A 17,901-nucleotide genomic window follows, 5' to 3' on the forward strand; every position below is an offset into this window, starting at 1 on the left:
TTGCAAATGTTGTCAGTGTTGCAACTACTGCCAATCTGAAACATCTTTAATAATTCGGATGCATTATATGATTCTGACCGATTTCTTATCCATACTGTTTTTTATCTAGCATAAAGCGCTGGCTGTACAAATATGCCCCGAACTTCGCACACAGTGTAGCCATTTTTGTTTCTGGTTCCTCGTGATCATTAACATCTCAATAAACTATCACACAGGGGAGTATCACGTGATCGCTAAAGTACATTGGCCGTACAAGATGGCGAATATTTCGACCGCATCAATACATAAATTCGGCGTTTACGGATGGTAAATGTTAAGGTAGGATGTTTAGAATAGGCGCAGAGTACCTGCATTGTAAAACAATTTACTCGCGTGTGTTTTGTTTTTCGAAGGTTTGCTTAGTTTGAGCCTGAAACTCGATACAGATTTTATTTCTGTGAGTACATTGTCCGTATCAGTCTGATTTCTGTCTGTTTTAGCGCAAAAAGCAGGAATATGAAACAAAAGTTTACAAAATATTGATTAAATTTGCAAAAAAATACTTCGTTGTAAGTTTCAAGTGATAGTTTCGTGTTTAACAAAAGTTCTGGACAATTTTCAAAGCGAGTACATGGTCCGTACAAAATATTTATGAGTACATTGTCCGGACGATTTTTTTTATTTAACCTAGTGACATTTACATTACTTTTAACTTCATTATGAAATGATTTCTTTACAACAAATAATTTTCATAATCAGATTTAAATGTGTTTTTATTATTTCAGGATCTGATCACTACTCATTCACCACAATGGTACGTATATGTCTCTTATATACATGTCATATTATACGTATGCATGTTTAAAGATTAAATAGGCTTATTTCGTTGACGGAATTATTTTCTTAAGATAATATCAGAAAGAAGTGATATTAGCTGTTTAAAATGAACATCGAGTTTTTTGTAAGATTAGGGCATTGAATATAAACCGAAGCCAAGCACAGCACAATTACAATTACACTATTCAAAACAGGGGCAATAATGTATAATATAAGTATCTATCCGGCGTATCAGGTATAGAAAAATCCGACCCGAGGGAACGAGTCGGTAACGAGGCTTGCCGAGCTACCGGCCACGTAGCGTGCCCGAGGGTCGGATTTTTCAATCTGGACCGGAAAGATATGATTGATATTTTTTCTTGCATATCTAAATTTATCAATTTGTGGAAAAAATGACATTGAATACGAACTTTGGTACAATTACACCAAATGCGCGTGCGACTTGTTTAGCGACGTCATAGAGCGCCGTACTTTAAAACAGTTACATGGGTATGTAAGATTGGATATTCCAGCACTGGTCACATGAACGGAAACACACGTCCAGTATGCAAGAATACGGCACATGCCATATCGACACAATATGCGAAAGGTGAAAAGAGGGGTTCGCCTAAGCATGATCATTTTTGTTAATCAAACGTATTTTTGGTGTGATTTTAAATTCATTGCCACCATCTATCATAAACATGCAATTGTGTAATTAACTATTTGAAATTAATTTCAGGAGTCTAGAAAAGAATTGATGTGCCGGCATTGTGGGAAGATATTTTATAGCATTCGAACACGAGCACTTCCATAATGGAAAGGCGCCATGAGTTGTTAATGTGCTATTATGTTTATAATTTTACAGGATCCTAATTTTGTATATAAATTTTTGTTCACATTGTTATTTGATCTCATTTTCTAATATCTACTGGAAAAGTGGTGTGCCATAAACTGTTAATGTGCAACTATAAATTTGATTTTCCAATATTGTGGTAATTAGTCTGTGATTATAAGTGTTTACACTGGTCAATAAATATAATTGAATAAAATCAAAATAAAAACATAATGGTTTCTTTTTATTTACCTATTAGTCGGTTAACACAAACTGAATATATCAAAAAGCATTGACACTATTATATTTCTGGTGTTAAAAGAAGACATCATACGTAAACTACTGACCGTTTCGAATGTCTTACATACACTAGACAACACAGCGACAACGATATCTTCAATGAAATTGTCAAACTAACATATTATATGTTGATTCTTATTCTCACTATTACAGTTCTGGCAATTTCAATTGTATAAATCTTACAGACAATTTTAAATGTAACATAGCATCGATTTCAGTGATGGCAAACATATCAGTGAAAAATGCTACCGGTGAGTGCAGATTGTAGTTGTATTTTTTGTTTCATGGTTTAAATCATTTTGCATGCCTCGTTTAGAGGTATTTCTTCCAGTTCGTTTTTGTTTGGGTCTATGAAGCGAAAGTGTTGACTTCTTCCGTCATATCTGAAATAAAACACAAAGCATTGCACGCCTATGCATCGTTTTACTAAACAAGAGCGAACTATAACCCTCGTATGTTGTTTCGAAGTCGAAAACTGAACGTTACTAAAACAATGTAGAAGTTAACATGTTGTTGATGCACATGTGTATACTTTATAGTGCAATATGTGTACCAAAGTTTGGTTGAATATATAACCGGTTCTTAAGGAGACGCAGCCAGACTCTCAACCCACGAACAGACGAACTAATACAAATCATTTTAATAGATGGCATGGATTTACACGTACTATACGTACATTAAATTAGCAACACAAATGAGTATGCCAATCAAAGACGGTGGAATTATTCTTAATAAAGCATCGTTTCAATAACTTGGACATATTTGATAGAGGTATAATATATCATCAATAAACTAAAAATACTAGATTTCTAGAGTAAAAATCGAATTTAGGTTATGTTTTGTACTGTTTTCTTACTGTATGTATAGTATAATATACATAAAATACATAGTACAATTTATATCATACAATACGAGTTCACCGTTCAGTTCCCAGATCAAAAATTGTTAAAAGAAGTGGAGGGGTTTATTATAATAGGGAATAGTTCTATTATAATACACATCGAAGAAATTTCATAATAAACAGATAAAGTGCTTACTTACACGAAATCTTAATCCGACTCAATTCATATATTGTCTAGAAAGCGTATTAAGTAGGGACAAACTTGTTGTGCAGCATAATCTACAAAGAAGGGAATTGTATAAAATTATTAATGAGAAATGCTTTAAGCATGAAATCGTCCGGACAATGTATTCATAAATATTTTGTACGGACAATGTACTCGCTTTGAAAATTGTCCAGAACTTTTGTTAAACACGAAACTATCACTTGAAACTTTCAACGAAGTAAATTTTTGCAAATTTAATTAATATTTTGTAAACTTTTGTTTCATATTCCTGCTGTTTGCGCTAAAACAGACAGAAATCAGACTGATACGGACAATGTACTCACAGAAATAAAATCTGTATCGAGTTTCAGGCTCAAACTAAGCAAACCTTCGAAAAACAAAACACACGCGAGTAAATTGTTTTACAATGCAGGTACTCTGCGCCTATTCTAAACATCCTACCTTAACATTTACCATCCGTAAACGCCGAATTTATGTATTGATGCGGTCGAAATATTCGCCATCTTGTACGGCCAATGTACTTTAGCGATCACGTGATACTCCCCTGTGTATCAAACTGTTGTTATTGTTTTATTTTGAATTACGAAGATTAAGGCTAGAAAAATATTCTACACATATAAAATTAACAAAGAAGAAGTTAAAGTAACACATTCCATGTCAGCATCATAATTCGACTGTGTCATTTAAGTTTGATGGGCGTTATAAAATGAGTCACAATTCCTATCGGATTTTATCATCATTTATGTGATACGTTGTCTATATTTATATATAAATATTCATCACAGTAGGTGAAATGATCACACTTGTTTTCAGTTTTGTTTACTTTTTCTGATATCAGGAAATATAAGATAAAAAAACGATAAGAAGCTTTCAAGGGGACTGTTGAACAGAAATAGAAATAAATGAGGAAAATACTTTAAGTTTCCTTTAACACTTTTTAAATATAAAAAGGCATATAAATTGATTATCCTTTAAACCGATGTTAGGGGGAAAGACATTATTGCGACTCATTCTCATTCAGTGTTCTTATTTAACCCTAGCCTTGTGCCTCTTATAAAAGTACTACATTAATGTTTGACTAATTGGCTTGCCCCTAAAAGTCTTATTGTATTACCAATCTGTTTTCAGAAAAAATATGTAATGAGCATATTTAAATTAATTCATACATATAAAAGTAAAAAGATAACAACCTACAAAGACACCTAGCAATTGTGAATTATTCAAATTCTTCTAGATACCAAAATAATGACAATAATAAAGGAAAACAGAAAGAGCTATTGCTTTATAAATTGAACTGAAATACCGTAGTGATTCTAAAATATTTCTTAAAGTGAAACGCCGTTAACAAGCACTAATCATATAATTTATGTTATATAAAATAATTATAGACATCAGTTTAATATAGAGGATAAGGGTTTATAGATATTTGAACTGCAGAAATAAACAAAATGTCTAACATTGTTTTATCCATACTTATCACTTTATGTCACGGATCGCTGTATATATATACATACGTTAATTATTAAATCGCTTTGCATACTTTATCGGATTGAAGATATTCTGGAGAAGGCATTTGTATGTAAATAATGGTATAAGGTGCATACTCCATAATATAATTATGTAATAGTCTTACATTCTTCCGTGGTAGAAAATACCTTTTATCTGAAAACTGGTATCAAAATTACGAGAGAATTTCTTCACCCTAAAATTCTTCCATAATTATATTGATTCAACATGATTTGTTCGAACGTTTTTATATGGAGAATATCCATATTATTTAGTTGAAAGGTCAAAGTAAATACTCAGGATGATGAGGAGAGTTGAAATGAGACTGCAGTTAAGGGATGTGTGCAAATCTAACAGTTTTATAGGTTTCATACTAATATTATGAATATTCTCCTATAAGTGTGGTTAATTGTGTTTTTGTCACATTTACTTTGACACATTATGCTCCGAAATGTCTATTACTTAAGGTTTGTATTAAAGTTAATTAATACTTGATTCTAACGTTTCATTCTCTTCCGGTATGAAATAGTCGATGTTTGCTTTGAAATGTTGTTTACTTATGTTTTTTTAGATAATTGTGAAATGAATTGCAAATATCCAAGAGGTTTTAACAACGGAACTTATATTGACCGTGATGGGGAAATATGTACTTCCACAATAAATTCCACAATTAATCCCTAACTTGTGGATACTAACTCTTATATACCCGTTTAAGTTTAATTTGAACAAAATGGCTGAAGTGACCCGACGGAGGGGTATAAATATATACGATGTATTAATTTAGTCAAGCGTTTTAACTCCTTTAGTCATATGTATGTATAAACTTATTTGCTATCTTGTTCATTGCCTGGCTTTGACGAAGCATATTCATGTTATGCGTTTAGACCGGCAAAGATGGACTTGTTACAAACAAAGTTACAAACAAACAAAATTACATACTAATGAACCAATGCCACAATCAATCGACTACATTTTTATCTATGGTACTGGTTCTATTAGTACTGTCAAAATTCAATACAACGGCATGTGCGGTGAAGTAAAACCAATTTGAGGATTGCGTTTGCCAGCTCATTTAGCCGTTATAGACAAACCAGGTTTGAAAGGAAATCTTTTCAACAATGCAGCGAAAGGGACAAGGATGGATAATTTCTTGTACTGGCGACATACCGTTGAATTTATTTGAACATGTCATGTTGAATTGATGTGCGAAGATGTCCAAAGATTTGGCAAATTTTATTTTTATTATACAAATCTTAATGTTTTGGTGTTTATAGTGTGAAGGGTTATGACTGGTATACAAATGTACTTCAAACCTCAAGATATTGATCTTTACCCTTAAGTGATCTAGTTTAATTACATGCAGATCATCCCAAAACAAAAAAGAGTATAGTACATCAACATAAAATAGGTTCAAACTAATTTTGTAGGAATAAAGTTTAAAGCATCAACTCATAAATCGATATGCATGCTTTCTTAAACAAATGATATGTATTATTTTGAGCTGTCTTCTTAAGAGTAATGAATCTTCAACGAAAAACGAAAGTAAAAACAACATGATGTATTAATTCAATTCCGCATTCATCTAGGTATCAAGGTCACCCATTATTAAGTTAAAAGATAGTTTTACATATGTCCAGCACAAATAAGAGCATCTTATATAAAAGAATCGCTGAATTGAAATGGCTGGCCATATATCGTATTGAAAAATGTAAATGAAGTAGCATTTGAGTTGAGCAAAATAATATGAAGCACAATATCAGGAGTGTTTCCATTACATAAAATTTGCACACATACAAGTTGTAAAATTGTCCGAGTGTCAAACATATGCAGCGCGTGATTCGTCCTTTGCCTAATAGGTTCTGTAAAGAGACATGAGACGATAAGGTTTGACTAAGTAAATTTCCAACACGTGTACATTTATCGGTTGAATTGACTGAGTTATCATCGAACTTTCATGGGGGTTCATGAGCCTTTTTTGTGAAAACTGATTGACTTGCTTAAGTGTAAGGCTTTCGTTTATAGGCATAGTTTCAGATCGTCCGCTCTTGAGTGTTTTCCTCACTGCTAGGTATCAACCGGTAGATCATTATGCTAGTTTTGAAAATCACCAAATATATCATTAATAAAAATGCGTAACTCCACTTTGGCATCATTTACCTTTGCGACAGCCTGGTAGGACATGAACATAATCAGAAGGTGCACCGTTTACAAACATAGCTTCCTGCAAATCCGAGTTTCAACTTTGCCCAAGGCACCCTGATGTTCGTTGTCAAACGCGCCGACAGCTTCAAGACATGCCGCGTTATTCGTGGTCCATGACCGAGCCTGTCAGAAATTGCCTTCCATGGTTAAAACAAAGTGATTATCGAGCTCATGGATTTATTGTTAGGATTGAATGGTGGTGATGAAACGTTTTGTGTAGGAAGCTTATGTGAGTACTTTGGGGACACTTTCTATGACTGTTGGGCCAGGTTTGAAATTAAGGCCATATAATGCGTGTGTGTTCTGTTTGTTGTGTTAGTGCGTGTGAGTGTGGATTTTGTACGTTGGTGTCTTTCGATCATTGTCGTTTAGATTCTTTTTAATATGTCTCTTACCAAAGTTTATATTGTATTTGTTACTATTGGAATTGTCGATGTAGTTGTCACTGTATAAATGGTGTATTAGTAACGCACACAGAGTATAATTTTTTTTATCATAGTCGAACCTAAGACTATCGTCACGGCATTGTTGTTGCATTATTTTCTTGAAAAAAAGTAAATTTTTAGTTAAACCTATTTATTTTACAACGATTGTGGAACAAGTTATTACAACATTAAATTAATTACTGTCGTTGGAACGATTTTACGCTAGAGTTTTGTCTTGTGTTGTGGGTGAAACTGGAGTACCCTGATGAAACCAACTTGTCCGGCTTGGTTACCACAACCCAAACTTACATGCGCCCAGGCCGGGAATTGAACCCGGGTCGCCTAGGTGAGAAGAGAGTGCGTAAGTGCGCGAGTAGTTTTAATCTTTATTTTTTTACAACGATTGAGAAACATCATAAAACTCTCGTTTAAACGATGCTAAGCGAAAATGTGGTCTTGTGCCGAGGATGAAACCAGAATTTCCGGAGTAAAACCCACCTGACGATCTGAATGTTCAGGCCATATGTGGTTGTTAGATAAATAGTGATGCACGGCATACGACTTGAATAATGTTGATTACAAAATGTGATATTTGATTGTTTTATTGTCTTAGAAAAGGCCCGACCATTCTTGACGGACACCAGATTATTAAATTAGATAGTGAAGCCAACATCAATATCACGAATAAAATAATCCATGTTAAAATACACTCCTTACTCCTTCCAACAATATAACGCGGTATAAACATAATTAACACCTCACCATATATTTGACTTATGTTTTCCGTTAGTGTTAGGGTTGTTTTAGTTTAAGTGATACAATAGATCGAAGGCATACATACACATGTTTTACCAGTTACTTTTAACACATGTCGAATCCCATAGTATACTGACTGTATCGTAGTTCAATGAACATGGGTTCTCATCTTACTTGTCTGAGGCAACAAACCAACCTTTGAATACAATCGTAAAAAACAACAACATTATTATGTACAATTACCTAAAAGTAGCCAGGCAAAAATAAGTTATTAAGCATATCATAAAACATACCTTTTACATATGTTCAGCATTTACAATGGCAACATGCACATGTCTAGTAAGTGCCATACATGCTATTCTGCCTAGCACCCGACCAGATAATGCAGTATAATCAAATAATGATGTCAAGAAATGAGAGGGAAATAATCTTCACAGCATAAAGCAAAATTGAAGAGAGGCGTAATTGTACTTTATGACACGAACGTCGGGGAGATAACTCCAAACTTGATAAAAATGCGCGTAAAGAGCGGAGAAGATAGGGATAGATATGTCATCGTGATAGGGAACAAGCTTAAGAGTGACACAACTCTTACTTTATCATGCAAATCAAGAGGGGAGAAACTCGTATCATAATAATGAACAAATAAAGGCAGGCAAATGTTTCTCTTTGATTCGACGAAGTAGGGGAGAAGGGAAAAAGACTCTCCTCGTGAAAAGTGAGAGACTCATTCTTTATTTCCTCCATCATGAAGAGATATAAACAAAATTAATATAATAATAATAATAATAATAATAATAATAATAATAATAATAATAATAATAATAATAATAATAATCATGACAATCATGAAATATTTATTTTACACTACTACAAACAGTCATAGATAAAGATATACTAATAATTATATAATACATTCAACTAGCTTCATATAAACCACAAAACACTTGAATTAATGATTTATTTGTATCACATCAATATGAGCAAAATAATTTAAAAGGCATGCACGAACATTATTATAAAATCTTATCCTTAACTTTTCATTAAAATTAAGTATTTTTTACCCAAACTTAAGCTTTGGATATGTCATGTTTTTTTAAATCACACATTTTAGCTTAATCATATCATTTTTTAAATACTTTATGTACTTTAGTTTAACTTTTAAGCCCTTAATTCTTGCCTCTTCCTCCAATGGTAATGGAGGGAACCAAGTCCAGTTAAAAACAAGAGTACCTGTTTTCTAATAGTTATAAAAACGAAATAGCATATAATCGAATCATTATTGTCCAAAGTTTTCTTTAATTTGATCTTAATTGGTTTGTTGTCTCAGGCATTTAATGATTTATAAGTAAGATAAATACACATGTGCATTGCATCTGCCAAGTCCAATACATAGCTGAATGTGTAACTGACTGAAAATGATGCTAGGGCCGCTCATGCTAAGCCTAGCTGAAAAAAGTCGTAAGTGATATATATGGGAATGTTTTGCACTAAGTATAACGTAGATCCAATTTAAGTTTTTCAGTCACTCGATTGACTCGTACACAAACACATTCTCATAATAGTTGTTATCAGTGACCACAGGCGTTAGGTAGGTATCGGAACTTGACAGCTCAGGGTCCTCACCTGAAATAAACACATATCAGCGTATAAGCGTATATAACTAGTCGTATGTACCTGTGATGGTACGTGTATGTTTACAGTGGTAGGCGCAAGAATATTAAGTTACAGAAATGATATTGTCACAATTATATAATATAAAACTTTACAAATTTAACATCTTTATAGCATTTGTTCTTAAACACCTCCAAAAGGTATCGTTATAGATATGGCAGTATTTAAACAACAATCATATGTTTGGATGCATGGAATTTGTAAATAAGTAAAACACATCATTTCATTCGCACTTATATTTTCATATAAAGCCAAAAACCTATACGTTTCTTCCTAAAATAATGGTAAAGGGAAACCTCTTCTGGAATAATTTCCGAGTGAGATTCTTATTTTAAAACTTTGCATATGAATACTTACCTTTCAATGACTATCTAAGCCAATAATTGTTATAACTGAATAAATATATCACCAACATTACCTTTTCGGCAAATACAACATTTTAAGCTGATCATATCAACATATTTTGCAATTGCTTTTTATCGGTGGTTATGATTCTAGCTTTTTGAAGTAACTTAACATTGAAGATTATTAATTTATTAGCTTCCCTAAAGTTTATAAGGACATATATTTAAGAACAACACTTGTGTAAGACATGAATGACTACTCTCCATATTGATCTATTGTAACAGCTGGTGGGAATTTTCATTCAAATTCTAAGAATGCATTTGAAGTAAAAATGATCATTTGGCTTTTTAATATGTTAGATCAATAATTAGATTTACCATTTTTTCGATCAGTTTTGTGTGTTTCATTGGTTTCTAAATAAACACGCCAGTCTTCCATTGGTTCGTCTGGTTTTTCGTGTAGGGTTTTCGATTTGCCTTTTCGTAACCTCCTAAGAAAATAGACAAACACCGGATTTTCTATTTTTTAAGGTAAAAAATATCCATTTTTTGTTTGAAATATTACTAAATTTTCAGGGTAAACAATTAAAAACTTATTTGTCAGTAATACGCTCGTATCATATTAAATACATCATACTGAAACTGATAAGCACTTTAAATGTCAATAGAAATGTCTATTAGAAACAATTATATTTGTAAGAAACCCTTTATAGTGTACCTTTTGTACAGAAACAACAGAAAAGCTATCACACTCGGGATTCCAACTACACCAACAGCTGCAGAGCCGCCAATTATAGTTCCTGTTGATTTGAGTAGAGACAGTGCTAGAATAGGTAAACAAAAAAGGATATATATATATATCGATAGCAGATTTGAATAGTGTTTTCATTAATTTGCTTGAAGTAGAACGTTTAGCCACCGATACTCGTACGTGGAAGCAGGAAAAATCTATAATGAAATAAGTAGATTGATAAAGAAATAAGTGAACACAATTCTAAGGAAAAAGGATTGTGCATGCAGCAGGATTAGTCCATTTAAATTATCGGCCTGTTCCGCCATACGGTATACGGGTACTGCCAAAGGGGTTTATGTAAGATATACACATACTGATTGACAATGGCTTATTATCAACATTGCAGCGAAAATTGCATACATTGAAATGTTTTTGTTTTTCTTTTATAAGTTACGTTGAAAGAAATACTTTCCAACAAAATTATAGCCTTTTGCGGCACTTCTTGCAATTAGACCATAGGTAACTTAAAATCTAGATGCCAAATATAACCAGGGATGTATTTCTTAATTCCTAAATGGAAACAAATATACTGACCAGAAAGGATTGGAGTTTTAACAGGTATTCAACATAAAGATTGCCATATAAATAGTCGGACCATTTTTATGAGTTTAACTTAAACATAGAACGCCGCTGAAAGTATGAAAACTACTTCGAAATCAGATGTTATGTTATCAGGTTGATTTGCAAACAGGAATACTCGATTTATCTGATAGAACGAACAAATATGGTATACAATTCAGCAATTGACTACACCATCGATCTGCAATTATTGTATAGCCTTATAACAATTTCTATCATAAACAAGCTTGTCGCTACGTCTGACTGCATCAATAATAAATGTATTTAACATACAGTGGTCTTACGTGTGCAAATGGGCGCAGAGCTCCATGTGTAATTCGAAAGGCAGGTTGCATTTATTTGCATCATTTGAAAGTCTTCTCTACATTCAAACGTTATCGTTTCTCCTACCTCACACTTATCGTCACGGAGGCAATCTCTCGTCTTTGCCCAAAAATGACCGTTTTTCTGCGCTATACATATAGAAGCTGAAATTTAAATAAGAATACTCGTGCTCGGATATTTCCTATTATTAATTAATTGTAAACTTTAACAAAGAAGATACATGGATACTGAATAGAAAGTTTTTGTTCTGTTGGCATTTTATAAAATAATTGTAAAATATAAATATGTTTCCATTGCAATTTGTATAAAAAGGCAAATATTTCTTTACGAATTCTATACTTGAAAACATGTAAAAGTGAAACTTGATTTGTAATTACCAAGGTATGGTTGCTGTGCAGCCCATCTTAGGCTGCCGTTGGCTGCACATACAACGTCCGAAGAACCATTCACCAGATAAAATTGTTTGCTGTTGTATACTGCAATAAATTCGTCTCCAAATAAAAGTTCTTTCGTGTTTTGATATAAATCTTTAAGAATGGTTTGATTTGTGCACCGGATTTTTTCACAATTCGGTGTAGTGCCTGACCAAGACCCATTCTCAAGACACGTCCGCTCAGCAGAATCACGAAGTTCGTAACCGTTTTCACAGACTGATGAGTTGAACCTTGTCAATACTTGATGATCAGCGCATATTCTCTTAGTATTCCCGTTAGCACATACTAGTTTAGGATGCCATGTTCCCCGAGAAGTGCATACTGAGGTCGATGTGCTTGCAATATAACCCGAAACACATTGTAGGAGTATGTTTGTTCCAGTAAAGGATTTATCCGTTGCATTCGTGTTACCATTTGGAACAAATGGGTGTCTGCAGGCGACTATTATAATAATAGTAATAATAATAATAATAATAATAATAATAATAATAATAATAATAATAATAATAATAATAATATAAAATTAATAATAATAATAATAATAATAATAAGAAGAAGAAGAAGAAGAAGAAGAAGAAGAAGAAGAAGAAGAAGAAGAAGAAGAAGAAGAACAATAATAACAATATTAAAAATAATAATAGTAATAACATTTATAACAAGAGATGTTTGTCAAACATTATGCCTCCACCTGAGCGCCATCTTGTTAGAATTATTTGGAGAATTGAATGAAATTTGCATAGACCGAAATGACAGCTTATTTTTCATTGGCACTGGATGGCTTTGAGGCAGTTTTTTTAGATTATGACCATTCAGTGTCTGGACAGTAGGTACAGTTTTTTAATCATGTTCTGATGATGACTGATGTTTGCAGATACAACTGTATCCCCTTAGCAGCAGAGAATAAGTAAATATGACGTACATTTTAATGATGCATATGAGTTATGACCTTGACCTTTGACTCTATGACCTCAAAAATCAGGTGTCATCAACCGGTCACCCCCAACTTGAATGTCAAGTTTGGCCATGGGTGCAGGCATTGTCGAGTTATCACGCAGACAGGTTTTTTTGCGTTCAAGGTCAATGTGACCTTGACCTTTGGCCTGATGACTCCTAAAACTAATAGGGTTATTTACTGGTAAGGCCCAACCTTCATGTCAGTTTTGATGAACATAGGTTCAGGAATTGTTGAGTTTGCGTTCAAGGTCACTGTGATCTTGACCTTTCACCCGATGACCCCTTAAATCAGAGTCATCCTCTGGTCAGGCCGAACCTCCAAGTCAAGTTTGAGGGTCATGAATGCAGGAACACTCGGACAACCTTTTAGCATTCAAGGTAACTGTGACCTTGACCTTTGGCCCGATGACCCCTTCAATCAATTGGGGTCATCTACTTGTCAGGCCAAACATTTATGTCAAATTTGATACCCATAAGTCCACGAATAGTCGACATACCACTCGGACAAACTTTGGTCTACCGACGGACCGACCGACCGTCCTTCTGACCGACCGACCGACCAACCGACATGTGCAAAGCAATGTACTCCCTCTTCTTCGAAGGGGGGCATAATAATAATAATAATAATAATAATAATAATAATAATAATAATAATAATAATAATAATAATAATAATAATATAGATATAAACACTTATTATACCTGCTACGATTTCTACATCGCAGAGGGTCACGTTATGTTTCGACCTCAGTCTGACAAAGTCGGCTTGAACAGGAGGTTCCAGTGCGACATCTATTATATCTTGACATACCAGCGGTTTGTCCTTTCGTTCATGATATTCTGTGCACCGCGAAAGGTGCGTTTCATTGTCTGCAAACACAGTTTTCCAACTTTGAAAAAAGGTCACAATCGTCAATCCGTACAGCTTTTCACGAGCTGAAATGAAATTTGAACAGCAATATAAGAAGTAGCGATAATGGCCATTCACTCTTTTATCATAGCAAACAGCAAGACAGATAAACTAACATCCATGTATTTGTTTTACATATAACACCATATACAGCACACATACCTAAAGAGTAAATTCTATTTAATGGAAAGGTATTATTTTTTCGAGAAATAACATTGTTCATTTGGTACTAGAACCCAGTTTCCCAACTAACATGAATATGTTTTCTGTGTTATATTGTAATTCCTGATATCAAGACGTAGTCGAGGTCCACAACCCAATAAGTGCATTGGTTATATTATGTAACCACAAAATGGTACATAACACTGTTCGCTCTTAACTCCAATGGCAATGTATAGTTAGTAACCGTGTATGTGCGTTATATTCGTGATGTATTCTAATTCCTGATATCCAGTCCCAACAAGCGTACTTGCTATGTAATATAACCTCAAAATGATATCTTTTTATGACGGTGTAGCCTCAATACCAATGGCAATGTTCTATGTACTGGCGTTGTTTTTGTGTTCTAATTCCTGATATATAATAAGTGTGCTGGAGGGTCACACACCAAATGGTGTATTAGGTTTGTAATGTACCCTCAAAGTAATATGTACATAAAAGACAGTGTACACTTAATACCAATATATACGTACCTCCGTTGTCTTTGTGATATATCCTTATTCCTGATATAAAGTAAGAGCCTCGGAGTTTCGCGTCCCAAAAAAAGAAATATTGACCATGTCGCTTAAAGTTTAAGTTAGCGCATGGAACACTATGCTGGAGTTCCGTAATGTCTTCATTAACCGCAGATGATGCTTTTATATCCCCATGTGTACCCGGAATTTGGCTTGCAGGTTTTCCCGGTGCAACGTTAACACCTGAAGTAAAGGGATTCGACTTGACAAACAAATGCCACCCACTTAACTGTATGGCTCCTAAAGATCTAAATCGTTGAAAAACAATTTCGCTACAAATGTTTTATAAAGCATGACTTTATAACAGTGTAATACAATGAAATCTACAGGAACAAGTAAGTTGGCATTAACATATAAACCTTGCACAAAGCAGGAGGAGCCCAAATGTCAATAGACTAGAGACACACAAATATGAACACCACATTCACAAATATGAACACCACATTCACAAATATGAACACTACATTCACCAATATGAACACCACATTCACCAATATGAACACCACATTCACAAATATGAACACCACATTCACAAATATGAACACCACATTCACCAATATGAATACCACATTCACCAATATGAACACCACATTCATAAAATATGAACACCACATTCACAAATATGAACACCACATTCACAAATATGAACACCACATTCACAAATATGAACACCACATTCACAAATATGAACACCACATTCACCAATATGAATACCACATTCACCAATATGAACACCACATTCATAAAATATGAACACCACATTCACAAATATGAACACCACATTCACAAATATGAACACCATACTCACAAATATAAACACCACATTCACAAATATGAACACCACATTCACAAATATAAACACCACATTCACAAATATAAACACCACATTCACAAACACGAACACCACATTCACAAATACGAACACCACATTCACAAATATAAGCACCACATTCACAAATATAAACACCAAATTCACAAACACGAACACCACATTCAGAAATATGAACACCACATTCACAAATATAAACACCACATTCACAAATATGAACACCACATTCACCAATATGAATACCACATTCACCAATATGAACACCACATTCAGAAATATGAACACCACATTCACAAATATAAACACCACATTCACAAATATAAATACCACATTCACAAATAGGAACACCACATTCACAAATATGAACACCACATTCACAAATATGAACACCACATTCACAAATATGAACACCACATTCACAAATATGAACACCACATTCACAAATATAAGCACCACATTCACAAATATGAACACCACATTCACAAATATAAACACCACATTCACAAACATGAACACCACATTCACAAATACGAACACCACATTCACAAATATAAACACCACATTCACAAATATGAACACCACATTCACAAATATAAACACCACATTCACAAATATAAACACCACATTCACAAATATAAACACCACATTCACAAATATGAACACCACATTCACAAATATAAACACCACATTCACAAATATAAACACCACATTCACAAATATGAACACCACATTCACAAATATGAACACCACATTCACAAATATGAACACCACATTCACAAATACGAACACCACATTCACAAATATAAACACCACATTCACAAATATAAACACCACATTCACAAATATGAACACCACATTCACAAATATAAACACCACATTCACAAATATAAACACCACATTCACAAATACGAACACCACATTCACAAATATAAACACCACATTCACAAATATAAACACCACATTCACAAATATGAACACCACATTCACAAATATAAACACCACATTCACAAATATGAACACCACATTCACAAATATGAACACCACATTCACCAATATGAACACAACATTCACCAATATGAATACCACATTAACTAATATGAATACCACATTCATAAATATGAACACCACATTTACCAATATGAACACCACATTCAACAATATGAACACCACATTCACAAATATAAACACAACACCACATTCACCAATATGAACACCACATTCACAAATATAAACACAACATTCACAAATATAAACACCACATACACAAATACGAACACCACAAACAACCAATACACTCCTCAAAATAGCTTAACCGATAAATGATGGGATTACTTCCATGGTACGGTCAGTGAAACAAGAGTTCACTGGAATCTTCTGGGGGCTTAAACTAGTTTGCATGATCATAACCTCACACTTGTCCAGACATATATTTATAATTACTTAATTCAAAATATAAATCTCATCAGAGCCCCATCAACTTTGAACAAAAATGCTGAAACACATTTACTGATGAAGTTATTTCGAGTACCCAATGACTGGATACAAAATACACCTGTTACCGAAGGAATCAAGACGGGATAACAGTGCTAGCTCTTAAAGGGTACGATTAAGCAATTTAAAGACGAATATGCCGAATCCATCAAGTCATGTATGAACATCTGGCGCATCAATATTGCTTATGTTTAAGTTAATAATAATTATTGTTGCCTTATTATTGTTTCAAAGTTTAAGTACTGAGTTCTGTTATTACAAATACACATTGCTCGACTGTCTGTTAAACTTCTATCGGTCAAATTAATTCGTCGATTTAAAAAACGAAGACCCTCACCAGCAGGATTAAAATTCTTTAAAAAATAAAAATACAAAAATAAGTTATTCAATAACGAATAGTTCTTACTCAAAATGGCTTTAAACATACCAACCTACCGATACATGTAATAGGAACAAAACAATATTTAGCTACAAGTACATGAGTAGCAATAATACAAAGGAAGTTGTATCACTCTCGCTAAATTATTTCTTAAGTTTGCCATATGAGTTCCAAACCAACCACCTGATCTTGGAAATGTTTCGAACACACATCATAGACCGTATTGTTTGTTGAACAAGCTCTTTAAATGCCCACCAAGTTTCAGATTATTATTATCCTTAATATTATTATTATTATTATTATTATTATTATTATTATTATTATTATTATTATTATTATTATTATTATTATTATTATTTTACATGCTTTACTTCATTGAATTTGTCATCAGTGCTTGAGCATTTTTTGAGTATTGAACTGAATTAAATCATTTTGGTAGGATTACATTCCAACCTTTTGTTGGGATAATTCTGAAAGGGTTGTTGGACGGAATAAGTCCTCAGTGTTTTCTAAATTTCATGTTGATTAAAATCAGTGGACATTGAACAATACCATGATCAGTGAAGACAA

At 33.4% G+C, this 17,901-nt stretch overlaps 1 protein-coding gene and 1 long non-coding RNA gene across 4 annotated transcripts in view; both read right to left on the minus strand.

Moving 5' to 3' along the window:
- Positions 1-2,181: 2,181 nt before the first annotated feature.
- On the minus strand, positions 2,182-3,629 carry LOC128215008 (uncharacterized). The gene is made up of 3 exons (XR_008258025.1): positions 3,439-3,629; positions 2,972-3,050; positions 2,182-2,313 (listed from the first exon to the last, which is right to left on the minus strand). It is a non-coding gene; the product is annotated as an uncharacterized LOC128215008 (long non-coding RNA).
- A 5,097-nt stretch (positions 3,630-8,726) lies between these two features.
- The window catches only part of LOC128215003 (complement component receptor 1-like protein), a 10,537-nt gene continuing 1,362 nt past the window's right edge, over positions 8,727-17,901 (minus strand). The window contains exons 2-8 of one of the 3 annotated variants that reach the window (XM_052921740.1): positions 14,591-14,815; positions 13,691-13,924; positions 11,978-12,076; positions 11,561-11,743; positions 10,623-10,728; positions 10,283-10,395; positions 8,727-9,512 (exon numbers count right to left, since the gene is read on the minus strand). In XM_052921740.1, the coding sequence (XP_052777700.1) occupies positions 9,412-9,512; positions 10,283-10,395; positions 10,623-10,728; positions 11,561-11,743; positions 11,978-12,076; positions 13,691-13,924; positions 14,591-14,815 (1,061 nt within the window). In that variant the 3' untranslated portion in view covers positions 8,727-9,411. Of the gene's footprint in view, positions 9,513-10,282; positions 10,396-10,622; positions 10,729-11,560; positions 11,744-11,977; positions 12,476-13,690; positions 13,925-14,590; positions 14,816-17,901 lie in introns of all 3 variants that reach the window. The other 2 variants (XM_052921739.1, XM_052921737.1) reach the window with 2 other exon arrangements.

Source organism: Mya arenaria, chromosome 13, assembly GCF_026914265.1.
Source record: "Mya arenaria isolate MELC-2E11 chromosome 13, ASM2691426v1".
In the NCBI taxonomy this organism is placed as follows: domain Eukaryota; kingdom Metazoa; phylum Mollusca; class Bivalvia; order Myida; family Myidae; genus Mya; species Mya arenaria.